This window comes from Crotalus tigris, unplaced genomic scaffold (assembly GCF_016545835.1).
Source record: "Crotalus tigris isolate CLP2741 ecotype Arizona unplaced genomic scaffold, ASM1654583v1 scf7180000017736.1026742, whole genome shotgun sequence".
Lineage (NCBI taxonomy): Eukaryota > Metazoa > Chordata > Lepidosauria > Squamata > Viperidae > Crotalus > Crotalus tigris.
Window position 1 is genome coordinate 584283 of NW_024096602.1, and position 17725 is coordinate 602007.

General features: G+C 40.9%; 1 protein-coding gene across 7 annotated transcripts in view; it reads right to left on the minus strand.

Annotated features, from left to right (window-relative positions):
• Positions 1-17725, minus strand: part of KAT6B (lysine acetyltransferase 6B) — a 53111-nt gene that overhangs the window by 25756 nt on the left and 9630 nt on the right. For 6 of the 7 annotated variants that reach the window (XM_039339636.1, XM_039339635.1, XM_039339633.1 and 3 more), the window contains 6 exons: positions 11127-11235; positions 9146-9261; positions 8641-8722; positions 6585-6717; positions 1592-1983; positions 115-236 (listed from right to left, as the gene is read on the minus strand). In XM_039339636.1, the coding sequence (XP_039195570.1) occupies positions 115-236; positions 1592-1983; positions 6585-6717; positions 8641-8722; positions 9146-9261; positions 11127-11235 (954 nt within the window). The remainder of the gene's footprint in view (positions 1-114; positions 237-1591; positions 1984-6584; positions 6718-8640; positions 8723-9145; positions 9262-11126; positions 11236-17725) is intronic. The other variant, XM_039339638.1, reaches the window with a different exon arrangement.

A 17725-nucleotide genomic window follows, 5' to 3' on the forward strand; every position in this document is an offset into this window, starting at 1 on the left:
ACACCCAGTGTTAGATTTCAAGGAGAATCAAACAATTAAATTAAATTAAATACAATTAAAATTTCCACTATTGTTAACTGGAAGATTGTGTCCGACACCCGCCCTTCTGCTTACCTCCATCGCCAGTTCCTGGGCCTGTTTAAACATGTTCAAATCTTCTTCTGTAACAAAGTTCTTGCTTCCCACCACAAACAGATCTGAATTTTCTTGTTTGATGCTTATTTTGATTTCTGTACCTGTTGTTTAAAAGCAGCAGAGAATTTCTTCACCAACATGAGGGCAAAAAGTGCCTTAAACTAACAAAATGGAACTTCTGTTTCTCTTCCTGGACAGTTGCTACTTTCAAACCTTTGAATTTTTCATTGAGATAATAAATCTATTGATTTTAAGTACCTTGACGGTTAAAAACCACCAGGCAAATACTTAAAAGATGCTGCCAAGGTCTCTTGTAACGTCTGTTAAAGTGCTTCCTGTTACAGTTTGCATGCCTCTACTCCATTACTGTGAATTTCTAAATATAAAAATGCATCATATGGTTGCCTTAGCCTTAAAAAATACCAAAAGCAGATTAGAAATAGACAAATACAAGGTATTTTGTTTTCCATAAAGAAAATATGCATTTAAAAACAAAACCCAGAAGGAATAAATCTCACAATCGTACAGATTCAGCGTTGGGTAGCCGGGGGGCGTTTTTCCATGGAAAAGCAATGGAGGAGAGGAAGATGAAATGGCGAAATGGTGATCCTAACAGTGTATCAAAACGAGACCACAAGCACAGAAAGGGCATCGGACATAATGAAGCGGCTACCGATATGCAACCAGGAAAAGCCCCAGGCAAGACCCGGAAGAGAGGAGCCCAGGAAGGCCACGGCATCCACAGGACAGACACAGGAGGGAACATCAGCCGGAGAAGCACCTGGCAGGGGGGTTAATCAGTGCTTAATCACTGCTTCGGTGTAAGAGTGGAGTAAGAACAAGGACAAGTGAAGTCCCGGGTGACAAAATAAGAATCTGGATCTGGAATTTGGAAGCAGGTTGAGTTGGGGCCTGGACCTGTTCCTTACCATCATCCCGATCAGCCTTAATTCTTCCGTCTGCCAAGCTCCCCTTCCCTGGGGAGGGGGTCCCCACCTGAGGGGCCACTTTACACTTTGGCCTGCCTAGAGCCACCCGCTTTTTAAGGACAGTTGTCTGCCCGAAGTCAGCCACTGCTTGGAAAGCCTGACCTCCAGATCCAGCCCAGCCAGAGGTGGTGGGAGGAGGGGCCGACCCACGGCCGACCTCTTCCTTCCCACGGAGAGCAGGGCTGGGCTCGGGCACGGGGGAGAGGCCTGCTTTACGATGCCAACGCTGGGGAGGGGCGTAACGGGGCTGCCCCTCTGGGCGCGACTGTCCCCAAGCAGCCTAGATGGGAGGCGGTCCATCCGAAAGCCGGCTGAGAATAGGACGGCCGCTGGACTGCCCGGAGGAACTCTGGGGAGAATCGGAAGAGATGGACATGCCGGACGTTTGTGAAGTGGGGCACTGACCAGAGAGGGGGGGCGGCTGGGGGGGGGTGGAAGTGAAGAAGGTTTTAGCTTTTGTGTGGTACCTGTAGCCAACACATGAGAAGTACAGGAGGGTTTCTGGGAGGCCACTTTCCTTGGACGATAATGCTTTGAAAAGTCAATTATTTCACCTCGTGATCTGCGACCATCGGGTGACGGTGTGAAAAACTTAGTGAGGCCGTCAATGAGCCCCTGGGTTTTCTTGTTTACTTTAAGTGGAGCGGCAGGTATGTAGGTGGAGGTGATGGTGGAGGTGAGTTTGGTGGCGGTGGCACCAGGCCAGGTGAGGTCTGGAACAGCCAATCTGCTGCTTGAATCCTTCACAGGTGCAGCATGAGCAGATGAAGGTGTGGTACAGACTTTAGTCTTTTGACCCCTACCAGGTGACCCCCTTCCTGGGAATGCGCTCTTGGATCCTTCGGCACTGGGAGCAGACCTGGCGAGGAAAGACGGAGGGAAAGGAGAAGCGTCAGAGCAGAGAAGCCACGCCCCCCACGCGCCCCTGCTCCCCTCACGGCAACAAACGTACAGGCCCAGGCTAGAAGCTCAATCCTTTGGGGGGTTCCCGGCAGACCCCCTTACGGGGAACGGCTTGCCCTGCCAGAGCACAACCCTCCATTCAGTGACCCCTTTGAAGTGACAACAGCACTGAAAAAAGTGACTTGTGACTGGGTTTTACACTTACGACCGCTGTAGCGTCCCCAGGGTCACCTGGTCAACATGGGGCATGGGTTTATGAGGTCACACAATCCCCTTTTGCAACCTTCAGTGAGGAAAGCCAGATTCCCTTATGACGGTGTTGCCAACTTAACAACTGCAGTGATTCGCTTGCAAAACTCACTTAGCAACTGTCTTCCTTAGCAACAGCAACAACTGTGGTTGCAAATCAAGGAGTACTTGTACAATAATCCTTCTACAGGGGCCACCTGCCTGGAGACTAAGTCATGTCCTTCAGTGTTTCTCAATCCGGGCAACTTTAAGACGGATGGACTTCAACTCCCAGAATTCCCCAGCCAGCTTTCCCCAGTCCATCCCTCTTAAAGGTGCCCCGGTTGAGAGAGACTGATATACTTCATTTACATAATGTGTTTCAATAAATGTGCTGGCAAAAGCTTATTAAGATCGTTCCCATTCCATTTCAGAGCTGGAACCTTCACAGTATTGTAGACGAAGCTAATTTTATTCTTAAAACTGCTTTATTTTTGTTCATTTTGATAATGTGTAATAAACACCAATCTTGAAGGAAATGTTGCTAGCCACATCTAAGTTTTTGAATTAAAAAGAAAAATGAAACGATTGTGAAGCATTCTGTACATTAAAGGTGTTGTAGATCCACACACAGGTAACGTCCTTTTACCAAGCGCACACTGGGGAATCCCTCACAAAAAGGATCCCTTCTCTTCCCATATTTTCTGCTGCTTCTTAAAAACAGAAAACCTTTCTCAGAATAGGCATTAATCGTGGTTAAATTACATTAAATTCAGACTACACTTTAACATCAACTGAACCCCCCCACATGGAGTCATTTCATGGCAAGAAAACTAATTAAGAAACAATAAAAAAGGGATTAAAATGTCCAAGTCCTAACACCTGCCTATAGCAGCTTAAGAAAAAAAGCTGAGCACGTTGATTTTCAGCCAGTCCCATGAAACCTTAGATAGCCAGAAGTCAGTTTTTTCTTCGCAGAGTGACAGAATGCTGTTCTCTAATAAATTCTGCCCAAATGTCAAACCGACATGACGAGAAGTCAATCGGTTCCAGTAAACCATGTTCTTTCTGAAGAAGGTCACAGTATATTGCACAATTCTGAATTTAAAAACCCTGCAGGAACGCAGCGGCCTCCCTGAGGCTCCACACTGATTTGATAACCACTGTAGCAATTTACAGACCTAATCCAATATACAGTTTACCCAGCATAATATACAATTAGGACAGTTTAACCCTACTAATAGGGATGCTTTCATTGACTGTCTGTGAGGCTACATCCTGCCTCCGGAGCATAGTTACAACTACAATACGCATCCAGAGGGTCACAACAGGTAAGTTTCAAGTCAATTTATTCTATTAAGGCAACAACTATAAAAACAACATTCAAACAATATAGAGGAAGGTGATACCCCAAATGTAGCATGCTCTCATATAATACATAGAGATGATTACTTACAAAAATACCACTTTTATATCAGCCATAAAACGCTACTTAAAGTAAATTAGTTTCTAAAGAAGAATATCGTTCTATACACCATTAAGATCAAAATGCAAACACAGTAATTTATTTTTCTTTAACTGCAAAAAGTGTGCAAGCCTAGCAAAAAGTTACAGAGGCATAAATAAAATTAACAACAAAGGAAAACAGAAAGTGGGGAAGCAATGAGTGAGAAGCACTGAGATTTAGTGAGAAAGAACACGCAGTTTGCTTAAGGAAGCGCTGAAAGGTTAAAGAAATCACTTTTTAAGTAAATGTCAGACCCATCTCAACGGTGTCAGTGATTAAAAGGAGGATATTTCACTTTCTCGTTCATGTTACATGTAAGAATATCCACAGACAGGAAGAGTTATCCAACTGAAAATCAACAGAAAATTTTGTAATTACTTCAAATCAATTTAATCCTTTCGTACATCTCGCTGAATATTAAATATTCTATAGAAGGCATATCCACCCCTCCCTCCGGCCACTTAATGGAAGAACGACAGGTGACATTAACAGTCTTAACGTGAAGAGAAAGGTCACAACCCAAGGGAGCCATTTGGCCCAAAGAAGGTGGACCATAGTTGAGTCTTCTTTCTCATGTACTGCTAAGTTTATTAGCTACTGACATGGGCAATGGGTTACTCTTCTAATCTTTCCACAGAGCTGTTTGAATATGTCAAGCCCTGGCATTAGCTATGAAGCTACAGTTGTGATTGATTTCTCTCTTTTTTAGATTTTTTTTTTAAATTCTGTCTTTATTATTTTATAAATAACTCAAGGCAGCGGACATACCTAATACTCCTTACTCGTCTTTTCCCAACAGTATCAGGCTGGTTGGGCTGAGCGAGAGGGGGGCTGGCCCAAAGCCATCCCAGGCTCTCACGTTTAAGGCGGGACTAGAACTCACCTTCTCCTAGTGATTGGCCCAAAATCACCCAGCCAGCTTTCGCACCTAAAGCAAAACTAGAACTCACCGTCTCCTAGTCTGGTGCACAGTTTTTTTATGATTTGTCTTCTTATTAATAATAAAAAAGAGAAAGAAAAGCAAATCACAAAGATAATGATGGAGACAGATATACTGTCAAAAAGAAAAGAAAAAAATGTATTAAAAGTGTTTTAATGAAAGAAGTAAAAAAAAAATACAACAAAGATAAAAACATAGTATGGTGTGTCGTTGTCACAATAAATAGCTACAATTCCAAAATAGCATTTTGTGGAAGATGTAATAAGGATCGTGCTTTTATAAAACACATGTTTCTGCAATGTCCTATACTTATTAAGTGTTAGGAGAAAGCAGTACATGGATTTTGACAACCGGACAACCGGAATGGATTCTCCACGCCCTTCCTAAAGACTGATGCCAAACCAGCAGAAAGTTAAACAGATTAAAAATCAGACTGTGCTTGTCGTTTACAAGCCAATTGTCTACAGACATAAACTTTGCAATAGGCACAGGTATTGAAATGTGGAACTCATTTAAACAGGAATAGAGTAGGTTTTTCAAAAAAGATAGTTGTATTAATTATGAGAAAAATATACTGTACATATAGTACTTGAATAAAATTTGCATTAGATCTAGGAGGGGTGTCAAACTGCTGGCCCGTGGGCCGGACGCGTCATTCAGAAGCCGCGCCCACCCCATTGCCGGCAATGGCAAAACCGGCCCGATACGTTGCATGATGTCACAAGTTTGACATGTCTGAGATATATATATATAACTTAAAGGTTAACACTCACAAGGTATTTCTGTCTCATCTGCTATTTCTTGTCCCCTTTAACACTATAATGAGAAATAATTTTCTGGTCTCCTCAGTTGTGGCTGTGGCAATATAACGCCCACATTCTAAGCACAAACACAGACTTGCCTGCTTCTCTAGGATAAAGAGCAATTACCCCACAGGGAAGAAGACCCCTGAGTAAGACCCTACTATGCTCTTTGCATTGGGGCATGCTGTCCCCATTTCCCCTTGCTCTAGAAAACAAGAATTTGGGGTGGGGGGCCAAGTCAGCTGCTTGAGTCACGAAGGAAGCTGTTCTGCCAAAGAATACATGCATCAAATAAAACAAATTCCAAGGCAGTTTTTAAAATAACTTGATTTTAATCTCATAGGTCTGTACGTCTCTATCCATAAAAAGCAAGCAAAAAATAAATAAAAAGAAATTCTATGAGGTTTAACAGGAGCAGGAGGAGGAATATCATCTCTAACAGCTTTGCTCCCTATGCCATCCGTCTGGTAAATTCGCAAGATGCTTTTTTCTCGCCAGGTTTATGTACACATCCGAACTGGACTGTGTTGTTTCTCTGGGCCACATATGTGTGGGTGTATGCATAATTTATTTTGTGTTATGTTTATGCAGTGTATATTGGAGGTGGTTACCCTTTGAGAGATGTATGCAACGAAATCTCATTTTAAAGTATGCTGATTAGCGTACATTTAAAGTGACAATAAAGTTATTATTCCTGTTCTGTTCTGTTCTATATTTCCATTCCATTCTATTCTATATTCTATTCTATTCTATTCTGTATTCTATTCTGTATTCTATTCTATATTCTATTCTATTCTATTCTATTCATTCTAATTCTATTCTAATTCTAATTCTATTCTATTCTATTCTATTCTGTAGTATATTCTGTTTCTGTTTCTGTTTCCATTCCATTCCATTCTATATTCTGTTCTGTTCTGTTCTAATCTGCATTCTCTTCTCTTCTGTCTAGCCTAGTCTAGTCTAGTCTATCCATCAAACAGCTTACAGTGGAATGGGGAAAATTATTATTAAACTCATTTTAAAAAGATCATAAGGAAGGGATCTCCTTAATAGAAAGAAAAACAAGACAGAATACTTACAACATTTGTTGCTTTAATTTGTTTTTTGGTCGTCCCACAGGCTTTGTGTAGCGTCTCCGTATCTGGGAAGCGCGCTCTTGAAGCAGCTTCCTCCCCTTCTTCTTTGGCCTGCAGACTTGGCAAACCCACATGCCTGAATTCAACATGAAAGAGAGCCTATTAATTCTGCTGCTGCCTCTCCACCCTCGGGACAGGCTCCCCCGTCAACTGACCGAGGAGGGACAATGGACGGTTCCTCCTGCATCAGGTAGAACCCAAAGGACAGGCCGCCGTCTTCACACAACCTACGACAGCGACATTCTAGTTCACGTATTCACACCATGCAGGTCAATGTGTTATCCATGCATTTCCAGCTCGGTGCGCAAAAACATCCTGGCAGGTATCAACACCCTACAGGAACTAGATTTGTTTTTCAGCAACAAAAAAGCTGAGGACCAAAGTCTCTTTTACGGGAGGAAACAGTCGGGGAAGACGGCGGTTGACAGTACAGGAAGTTCTCGTCTTGCAACAGTTCATTCGGTGACCGTTCAAAGTTACAATGGCACTGGAAAAAGTGACTTGTGACCGTTTTTCACGCTTGCAACCCCTGCAGCATGCCCGTGGTCACGAGGTCAAAGTTCAGACGCTTGGCAACTGTCTCGTGCTTATGACGGTCGCAGTGTCCTGGGGGGTCACGTGATCCCTTTTTGCCACCTTCCATCCAGCAAAGTCAACGGGGGAAGGCGGGCTCACTTAACAACCGGGTTACTGACAGAACAACTGACGTAACCGCCGTGGCAAGGGAGGTCGTAAAATGGGGCAAAGTTCACTTAACAACTGTCTTGTTTAGCAGCAGAAACGTTGGTCTGCCTGCCCTTTCAGTAGACACAAGGGATAAGTGAAGCCTGTAGCTGAATATGGAGCCCAGAGTGTGGGCTGAGGAACAATACATTATTAACAGCTTTTATTTGTTTTTGTTTGTTTTATTTTTTTAGCCGCCCATCTCAATCTAAGTTTCTAGAACTGGACAGAATGCAGAATAAAACAGCACAACAAATCAGGTTAGTTCTTGTGAATAAGAAAAAAACCCAAAATAAATTCATTTAACGTATAGTATGAAACCACGGCGTAAGGTAACAGCCCTAGTTGGAGAGCTCATATAAAGATGATACGTACCACTCACGGTCTGTGTGTTATACAGAAATCTTTTAGTCAGATGTGTATATGTGTAATAAATCCTTCTTGGCAAGATAAGCTGTTCATTTTCAAAAGCTACTTTTATTTTAAGCTTTTGATTAATTATCCAGCTGAAAGTATTAGAAAGGAGCAGCACAGGAGACTTTGACATAAAGAAAAGTCATTTCCAGTGCTGAAATAAACAGCATGAAATCAAAATATAGCCCACCTTATCAGCAGTAAAAGGCTGAATAGACTACTGATTATCACGTTAAGTTTAAAGGTAGAGCCAGCAAATTATAACACATTTTTCTTCTTTTGAAAAATGGAAAATATTCCTTTGCAATCTTAAAATCCCAAGTACCATTAATTTTATAAAACACAAAGGTAGAGAATATCCTCATCCCTACGAAACTGTGGCAAAGAGACCCCCCAGGGAAGCCATACTAGCTAATCCTTCAACTATCGTTAATCAAGCTTATGTTTAACAGTTCAGTTCTAGGTGGTGCAATTTCCTTAATTAACCATATTGAAGATTCATCATAATTCCAGAAACAGACATGAAGCAAAAGTTTCCAGATTGTATTCCAAGCAGAATAAGGAAGAAAGACTCATACAGCAAAGCTAAACAGGGCTAGCCTCATTTATGTCTCACTGAGCGCTATTTAGCAGATCATCGAAACATTAACCAAGACCCTTAAAAAGAGGGTTCCATGGGTTGCCTAAATCTTAAAAGCGTTACGAATGCAATTAGTAAATTAAAGCAAGGGGAAAGCTGCTTCAAATGTCCACAGTGCTCAATCATCAGCACACACTGGATTCCACATAAGTATCTCTTGGAACCACTAGCATCAGCCGAAGTGAACGAAACCCCGAGGAACACAGATTTGGCCAAGCTCACCTTTTGGCATTCGAGAAAGTGGCGGGTCACAGCACTCCATGTGGAAACCTCTGTCACAAGAGTCACAGAAAAGCATGTTATCCTGAAAGAGAGAAGGGGGGGGGGAATAAATAAAGGAACCTTGGCACTTTCATGATCCAAAGTTCTTATTAAATTACCAGCTGGGCTACCTGGCTGGGTCTCATTCCTATCACTCTTTTCATGTAAATATTGTAGAATAGAATGTAGAATAGGATATTCTTTGTTGGCCGAGTATGATTGGACACGCAAGGAATTTATCTCTGGTACATGAAATATTTGGATAAATATGTAATGATAGTTAACAATTTTATTATAATTTAATACTGGGGGCAGTCCTGATCATAGTTATAGGGAAGGTGATATATAAATATCTGAAATACAATTAGTATACATTCTAATATGAGTGGAAAATACTAGTATTTATGTAGGCGTCCCTGAGGAGCCAAATGGGCCTTGTGGGAACGGGATATAAAATTTTACTTACTGCATTTTTGCCTTGGATCCTGCAGGCGCTACAGGTCTTGCACTCGATGCACTGCCATCTTAAGGCCTTCACGTTTGTTGTTAACTCCAAACAAAATTTAAGACAGGATGGGTGCCCTATGAAAGAACCAAGGGGTACAACCTTCATTTTAAGCATTCTGTTGCAATAGAAACACTAGTCCAGGAAGTTCTCATAAGTTATGATATATTTTTTTGCATTTTATTAAGAACTCCTTTATTCAAGATTTAGCTATTTAGCAATTCAATGGCCAGTCTCAAAATGTTATGTTCAATGACGTTTAACTAACCAATTAAATTTATTTTATCTATAATGTATCTGAAAGTTTATTTATTTAAGCACTGGAATTCTCAGTGTTGATCTCCCTGACCAGTGACTGTGAATTGTTATGAGGAAAGATACATCACTGATTATTACATCAAGTATCAGTAGTAAAAAGCCATTATCTGCAGGGAATGAAAAGAAGCACCTCTTCCACAAATCGCAGAAACTTCTGTTTTCACAACTGAATTGTGAAGCCAGGAGCACCTGCTGTGGCGGGAGGGGGGGGGCAGCGGCAGCTACGGACTTCAACTCCCAGAAATCCTGAGCCAACTTGGCTCAGTTAAAGTCCACAGGTGGTAAAGTGGGCATAGCTGCTCAGCCCTGCTCTAGGGAGATAAAGGAATAACAACTACATCACCACATCTTGCCTGGCAACCCCATCCCCAGATTGAAATGTTCAATGCAACAACAACAAGAAGAAAACAACTGGACATGGGGGCAGGGGTCAATCCTATTAACTACAGTAGATGTGATTTACTTGATTACTTCTAAATTAAAATCTTCATTTCTTAGACTGCAGTGCCTGGGATGCTACCAAAGACCTTCAACCTGAAAAAAATGTAAACCCCCTGCCTTAATCAAGGCAGGGCTTCTCTTCACACATCTTTCGGCCTTAAAAAACAGGGACATCTGCTCTGCCGCCAGAGACTTAGCCGTATAATGCAAGTGAACTACTGGATGCCAGATGTCACATCTGTATCCTGCCTGGGTCTCTCTCCTGGACTACATGGGCCTTTGATCTCATCCAGCATGGCTTTTCTTACATTTTATAGGCCTGCATCCCTCATAAAACAGATGCAGCCGTAAAAAGATAAATTATCTTTTACAAAAGTTTGTCCACGAAGCACATGAACTTTGACAAATCAAAGTCCTATAAGAAAATGTACGCAAAATAAAATTGGTCATTTCTACTGGCATATCAGATTCCCAAAGGCATGCAGACTTCGTTGCGTGAGCCACTATGAGTAAAATATATCCCATAACCAATGGAAAAATAGTTCACTTTCCCAAGGCGCTCTGTCTGAGACTTCAAGGTAACGGGTTAAGAATCAGTGGATTTAGCCAAAATGGACTTTATCCGATCTAGCACTCTGTGTTGTGGCTTAAACAAAGACAAAAGTTTCTTATTACACGATCTGGGTTACCTGTCTACTGGGCGTAAAAATGTCTAGGCCATGTCTAACGACCCTGTTGGATTTTTGTCACTATCCCAAGCAACTTCCTTTCAATTTCCTTCTTCTACTATTTCCCTTTTTCTCTCTCTTTTCTTTCCATTGCAGCTCCAGTAATGGCTGTGAACACAGAATATTTCTCTCTCAAAACAACGCTCTTGTGAATCTGATGAAACCCACCCAGCTTACTCCACTGCTTGTCTCAGGTAGATGACATACTCAACTTTTTTATTTTTTATTTTTAATACTATTATTATTTTAAAAGACCAAAACAGACAGCAGACATTCCAAAATGCTACCTTTGGGTGAAAAGAACCTCAGAGAGCCTTACGCTTGCGGGAGAAAGCTTTCTAACTTACGCTCTCCTGGGAACGACGTTCTCCTTCGAGTATCTTGGTAGGATCCTCAATTTGCAAATATAAATATATGCCTTGACGACTCTCGTTCGGCCGGCCGGAGGGACTTACCGCTGCTACCGCAGTCAGCGCAGGAGAGGAGTTCCTCTGGCTTTTTCTCACGGTTGGACTCTTTTGTCCCCAGACAGAAGCTACATATGGGGATGGGATCAGCCCGGGGCTACGGAAAGAATGGTCAGGTTAATTAGTTAGTTCTCTTCCAAAGAACTGCTTTCTTTTTTCTTGACCTCAGTGGATTAGGATCGTGGTTTGGATTCCTTCTTTATTGGCAGAAATAAACATTTTCTCTTTTATAATTTTGTAAGTTCAAATACTTTAATTCTTGTTTCCAGGACGTTATTCGTTCTTAACAACTAGGAATAAATTTGGCCCAAATTTAGAATTATTCTTTGTATCATCTAGACCAGTGGTGGGATTCAAACATGGGAACAACCGGTTCTCTGTGTGATACCGCCTCCGGAAGTCCATTCTGGGCCTGGGCAACACAAAATTAGCTACCAGTTCTGCCAAAGTGATCTAGACTTCATAGGTGTTAGGAAACAGGAATTAAGTATTTCCAGCCTATGAAAGGGAAGTATCTTAGATGCATGAAAAAACAGCTCCAGTCCTCCGTAGCTAAAAGAGAAAAACAACGTCTAGGAAACCTTCATAGTTATCAAGAGATACAGACAAAACACTTAACTTACATCCTTCCCAGACTCACTAGGACAGGTACAGGTGTTAATACTGGAGGGTGCGTAATTCACAATTCAGCATACAGTTACCTGGGAATAAATCTTATTATAATCATTGGGTTGACACATATTCTTAAAATTAGTTCCAAGCCGCGTTTGGGAACAGGAAGAATTTTAAACATTTAGGCTTTGCAAAAGCTTGAATTGCATGCAATTTACATTCAAATTGTGCCGATACATTTAATTTTTCAGTTCAGTTTTTTTTATATACAGAACTCCTAGCCTCTAAAGGAAGAGTTGCAATTGTCCCTTTCTTTCAAATACTCACGTAGTATCTAAAATTTTATATATGAAATCCTCTTATTTTGGGGGACGCTGCCCTAATAAGAAGGGTGGGTTTAGAAAACTCAAAAACAATAAATGTTTAAGTATTTCCAAAGATCAGCGATTATAAATTTCTCAATTTTTTAAAAAATAGCAAAAATTGAACAACGATCGTTTTTCACACGACCCCTGCAGCATCCCCTCCCCCAGGGTCATGTGATCAAAATTCAGACACAGTTTGGCCACTGACTCGTACTTTTTAAGGTCGCAGCGTCCCGGGGTCACGTGATCCCCCCCCCCCTTTGGCGACTCTCTGACAGGCAAAGCCAATGGGGAAGCTGGGTTCACTCAACAACCGAGCTACTAACTTATCAACTGCAGTGATTCACTTAACAACTGTGGCAAGAAAGATTGTAAAATGGGTCAAAACTCACTTAATAAGTGTCTCGCTTAGCAGCAGAAACTTTGGGCTCAGTGGCTGTGGCTGGCTGAGGAATTCTGGGAGTTGAAGTCCACAAGCCTGAAAGTTGCCAAGGTTGAGGACTCCTGGTCTAGATGATCTCCAAGGTTCCTTACATTCTATGGTCTTAAACACAGCCTATTCTCACAGACTAGAGTGGGGTTGTTTTTTTTTTTATCTAAAGTGGTAATTGAGAATATTCCTAATTTAGCATTTGCCTATCTTACCATTTTTATCTTGCTTACCCAACTCTTCTTAAACTGTTTTTTATTTTGCCCCGTTGCTTGGATTGTGCGTTTACAAAAGGGTGTGTAACTTCCTTGTCCAGGTCAACGAACATGCCTCAGTCAGACAGAGAGTTGTTACCAACAGTACTTCCACCGATACTTTAGCCATAATCAATTACAACTATTTAAACAAGGTCAAGCACTCGGCATTTAATTGAGGTATTTTTGAATATAATACTGTCGGGTCACCTTAAAACAAGCCAACAGAGGCCCAGAGCCCGCTTAATATTTAAACAGAGCCATTCACATCTGTTTTCATCCAAGACCAAAGTTATTGTACCTCACTTGAAGCAGCTCATTAATATACTCTCTGCATCTTTCAGAGGTTATAGGAATAGCAATGCTTTCAGAAGCATCTGTCATAAAATCTAAACAGCGCAGCTAGACGTGCATACTTCTTTTCTTTATTAGCTCGTGAAATAATCAACCTTATTTAATCTAAGCAAAAAGAACGGAACTTTAAATGAAAATAACCAATTACTTTTGATATCAGCCTTTTTCATCATTCAACTCATCTCCTTAGGTGGCTCACTTGATAGCAAGTGTTCCCAAAAAATATTATCCACTCGTAATTAAACTGAACAGCTGTCATGTTCAATTACAAATCTGTAGAGTTTTCTCCTTTAACTTGAAATACATAGTTTTTAATTGAAGTTTGATCAAATATTTGAACAGCAGGCATTTTAATGACTCTCTCACTGCATTAATGAAGAAGGCAAACTATTCAACTGCAGTGTACCGTAGTATAAATAATAATGATCGTCTTTGCACAAAGCTACTTAGGTTTATTCTTAATCTGTTATTAGCACTCATAATCAAAGCAACAAAGATAAAATAAAAATAATAAAAATAGTAAACCAATCTGGGAGTATAAAGTCCAGGTACCGTATATGTCAGCATGCAATCAGATTATTGATTGATCATAAACTAAGCAGGATCAAACCTCATTAAGACCTAGATGGGAGACTATTAGGAACAGCCATGTCCCCACACACTCACAGAGACCTCTTGCTTGTTAGTTATTTCTTAATTAAAGCACTGAATATCCACTGTGTTTATGACATTATGAAATATCATACACAAATGCGTAGTATATAACTGCCAGCAAACCAGAAGCCCTTCAAACATAGTACTCGCATTATTAATTTGTGTTACCCAACTGCACAGAAGTTCCTTGAAAGTTCAATAACGACAGGTTGCCTGTCAAATCATCCTCATCCACGGAAGATAAATCCGGGCGTTCCTAAGTACAAATTCCTTTCTACCAGCCAGGTCCACAGGCGGAGAAAATGTTCCTCTACAGCTTTGAAGGGACATTAAATTAGAATAGACATAACCCAACTATTTATTTAAATCATCAACTAAAAGTCATCATAAAAGAGGTCTAATAAATAATATACTTAAAAGAAATATAATTAAGACAATGAATATAAGAATGTGTCATGTCACTGGCTTGGACATTGCAAGAAATAGAGAAAAATTCTAAGACAGATTTTAGCACCGTCTTTCCTGGTTAAGCCCATCTGGAAGTTTATTCCAAAACAAACAAATATCTTAAATACAATCCTTTACATATGATTTTTCTACTTTCTCTGACATTACAATTATCTGTACAATTCTCTAATACATGTTTGGCATTGTTCCTGTATACTACAGGAGCAACATTACTCCTGCACCATTCTCCATTCAAATTGGAACAACATAAATATTATACTAATTCATTTCTATACCATTTTTCCTAAACTGTTCAGGGCTCTGCTGGTCTTACGCTCATCAATTTCCCACTCAAAATCACATTTACATCTACCTGTCTTCTTCAATGAAGCGTATTCCCCAAACAACTGCCTATTTAGCTGTTAGGATTTTATGCATCTTCCAATAATTAATTCAATCATTGTCAGATATGTAACAGCCGGTCTTTTTATCTGCAAAGGGCAGAAGCTCTGGCAGGAGAGAAAAGTGGAACCAGCAATACTACATTTAATTCATTCATTCATTTATTCATCCATCCATCCATCCATCCATTCATTCTGGACAGGGAACTAATTTCCTCTCCATGGAATTATGTGTAATTATGTAATTATTCCTCTCCATGTGGTTTTGGTCACCGCATTACAAAAAAGTTGCTGAGAGTTTGGGGGAAAGTGCAAAGAAGAACAACTAAGATGATTAAAGGCCTGTAGACAAAAATATGTGAAGAACGGTTGCAGGAATTGGGTGTGGCAGTCTAGAGAAAGGAAGGACTAGGGGGGACAGGATAGCAGTCTTCCAGGATTTGAGGGGCTGCCATAAAGAGGAGGGGGGCATCAGCTTATTCTCCAAAGTACCCGAATGCAGGACAAGAAACAATGGAGGGAAACTAATCAAGGAGAAAAGCAACCTGGAACTAAGGAGAAACTTCCTCACAGTGGGGATAATTAATCAGAGGAACAGAAGTTGCCTTCAGAAGCTGTGGGTGCTCCATCCCTGGAGGATTTTAAGATGAGACTGGATAGCCCCCTGTCTGGAATGGTAAAGGGTCTCCTGCTTGAGCAGGGGGTTGGACTAGAAGACCTTCAACGTTCCTTCCAGTTCTATTCTGATTGATTGATTAATACAGTATTACGTACAGGCCTATCAAAGCTAATAACAGATGAAGCTACAACAAAAAGAACATCAAAAGACCTGGTGCCAATAGATGCTTATGGCACCAGAATTTCTTTAGTGGAATATTGCCATAAACGCTCTCGAGTCTAGGTTATGCTGGGTAAAATTAGGCACGTGAAACCATCAACCAAAGTTTATTCTGGACAATGCTATCAGCTTTTGAACTTACTAGTTCTTACTCCCATCAGAATTGATTTCTGAAAGACATTTCCAATTCTGAACCTAGAGATTATTTCCTCCCCCCCCCCAGATTTAAAATGAGGTCCTTGTTCTCTACATTCATTCACGTGTAGGCTTATTTGTTTACGTCGTGTATGTCTTTTCACAAATATCAGGGATTTCCACCGGAGAAAGAAGTGAGAAGTTTTTATAATAAATGGGAGAATGCCCACCCTTCACTTTCTTCTGATTGTTTTTTAGGCATTTATCTTTCTATATTATGCAGACCCCGAATAAGTAAGGCTCTGCAGAGATATTCAGCGATATCACAGAATAATGAAATGTTGTCATTCTATTCAGCTAATGCGAGAATAATCTTGCTTCTCAAAGCAATCCACTCCATTCCGTTATTCTTTAAAATAAATAAAACACCAAGAACTCTAGAATCACAGTGATCAGTTCTGAAACAATCTACATAATCTACATCATTGAGTATAAGTGAGTCTTGATAAACCTTAACATGTTTCGCCCTGCAGCCAAGACAAGCTTGATTTTGAAAGCACTGCTCGATAATTGGATCTGAGCGACAAAATTACTGAGAGCAACACACTGAGTGGTAGAAATCTTAGAGCAACAGCTTTGGATGAAAAGCACCACTTACATTTCAGGACCAGAAATTAATACATTTAGCCCTTGTGATAACAATCTATACGAACAGATGCATCAATTCTGCGTATCTGCCGGTGACAACTAATTGCCATAACTAACTGATACAAGAGATCTTCTCAGTACATTCTTGCAGGAATTAAATTAGCCTAATTGAACACAGACACACACACTTTATGCTTTAAAACATGAATCAAAATTATGGCTCCTTTATAGCACAGAACAATGAATGTTTGACAATGTATCCATCTTTTTTAAAATAAAAACAAACAAAAAACAGAATGTTATAAAATTATGTTCAGAAGAAGCAAATCATGTTAGGCCACAGATCTGTCATGTAGGAAGGAAAAAGGACAAAAGACCAAGACTGGATGCTAGGTGGGGAGGAAAGGTACATTTTAAGACACTGAGGAGGAGGAGGAGGAGGAGGAGGAAGAGAGGAGGGAAGAAGAAGAAGAAGAAGAAGAAGAAGAAGAAGAAGAAGAAGAAGAAGAAGAAGAAGAAGAAGAAGAGGAAGAGGAAGAAGAAAAAGAAGGAGGAGGAGGAGCCCCAGTTTGTGGGACCAGTATTTCTAACATCATGTTCATGAGCACAGGTTCTCCCCAGGGCTGTGTCCTAAGTCCAGATGGGTCCCTGTTGACCCATGATTGTTGTGCAATGTTTGCTACCTACCACATTGTGAAGTATGTGGATGATACAACAATAGTGGGCCTTATCCAGGATGACAATGAGGGTGCTTACAGGGGGGAGGTAGAGAGTTAGAAGGACTGGTGTAATAAAAACAGCCGGGTTCTAAATGTAGGAAAAACAAAAGAGATCATTGTCAATCTCAGAAAAAGCAAGCACAGCCACGCCACCTCTGTGTATTCATGATTCACCTGTGGAGGTGATTAGCAGCATCAGGTTTCAGGGGATACTGCTAACGAGCAGACTAGCTTGGTCGCTCAACCGTGAGACACTGGTGAAGCGGGCACAGCAGCGCCTGCATTTTCTGCGTCATATGAGAAGAGCACACCTTCCTTCCCCTGTCCTCACCACTTTCTACAGAGGGACTACCGGGAGCATCCTGTCATATTGTACTACTGTCTGGTTTGAAAGTATTACTGTTTTGGACAGGAAGGCGATGCAGAGAGTGGTGAGGACAGCAGAAAAAGATTATTGGGAGTTCACTTCCTTCTATCCAGGACACGGCATGTAAGAGATGCTGGACCAGGATTCGGAGTATCACCTGGGACTCTACGCGTTCTCTCCATGACCACTTTTCTTTGTTACCTTCTGGGAGGGGGCTTCGTGGTATCTGAAGCAGAACAACTATTCTGTAACAGCTATGTACCATATAGTATCAACCTTGTTAACTCTTATTTCAAGACTTTTTTTTTATGCTATGTATTCAAAATGGACTGCGATTAAAATATATATGGAGATATATACATA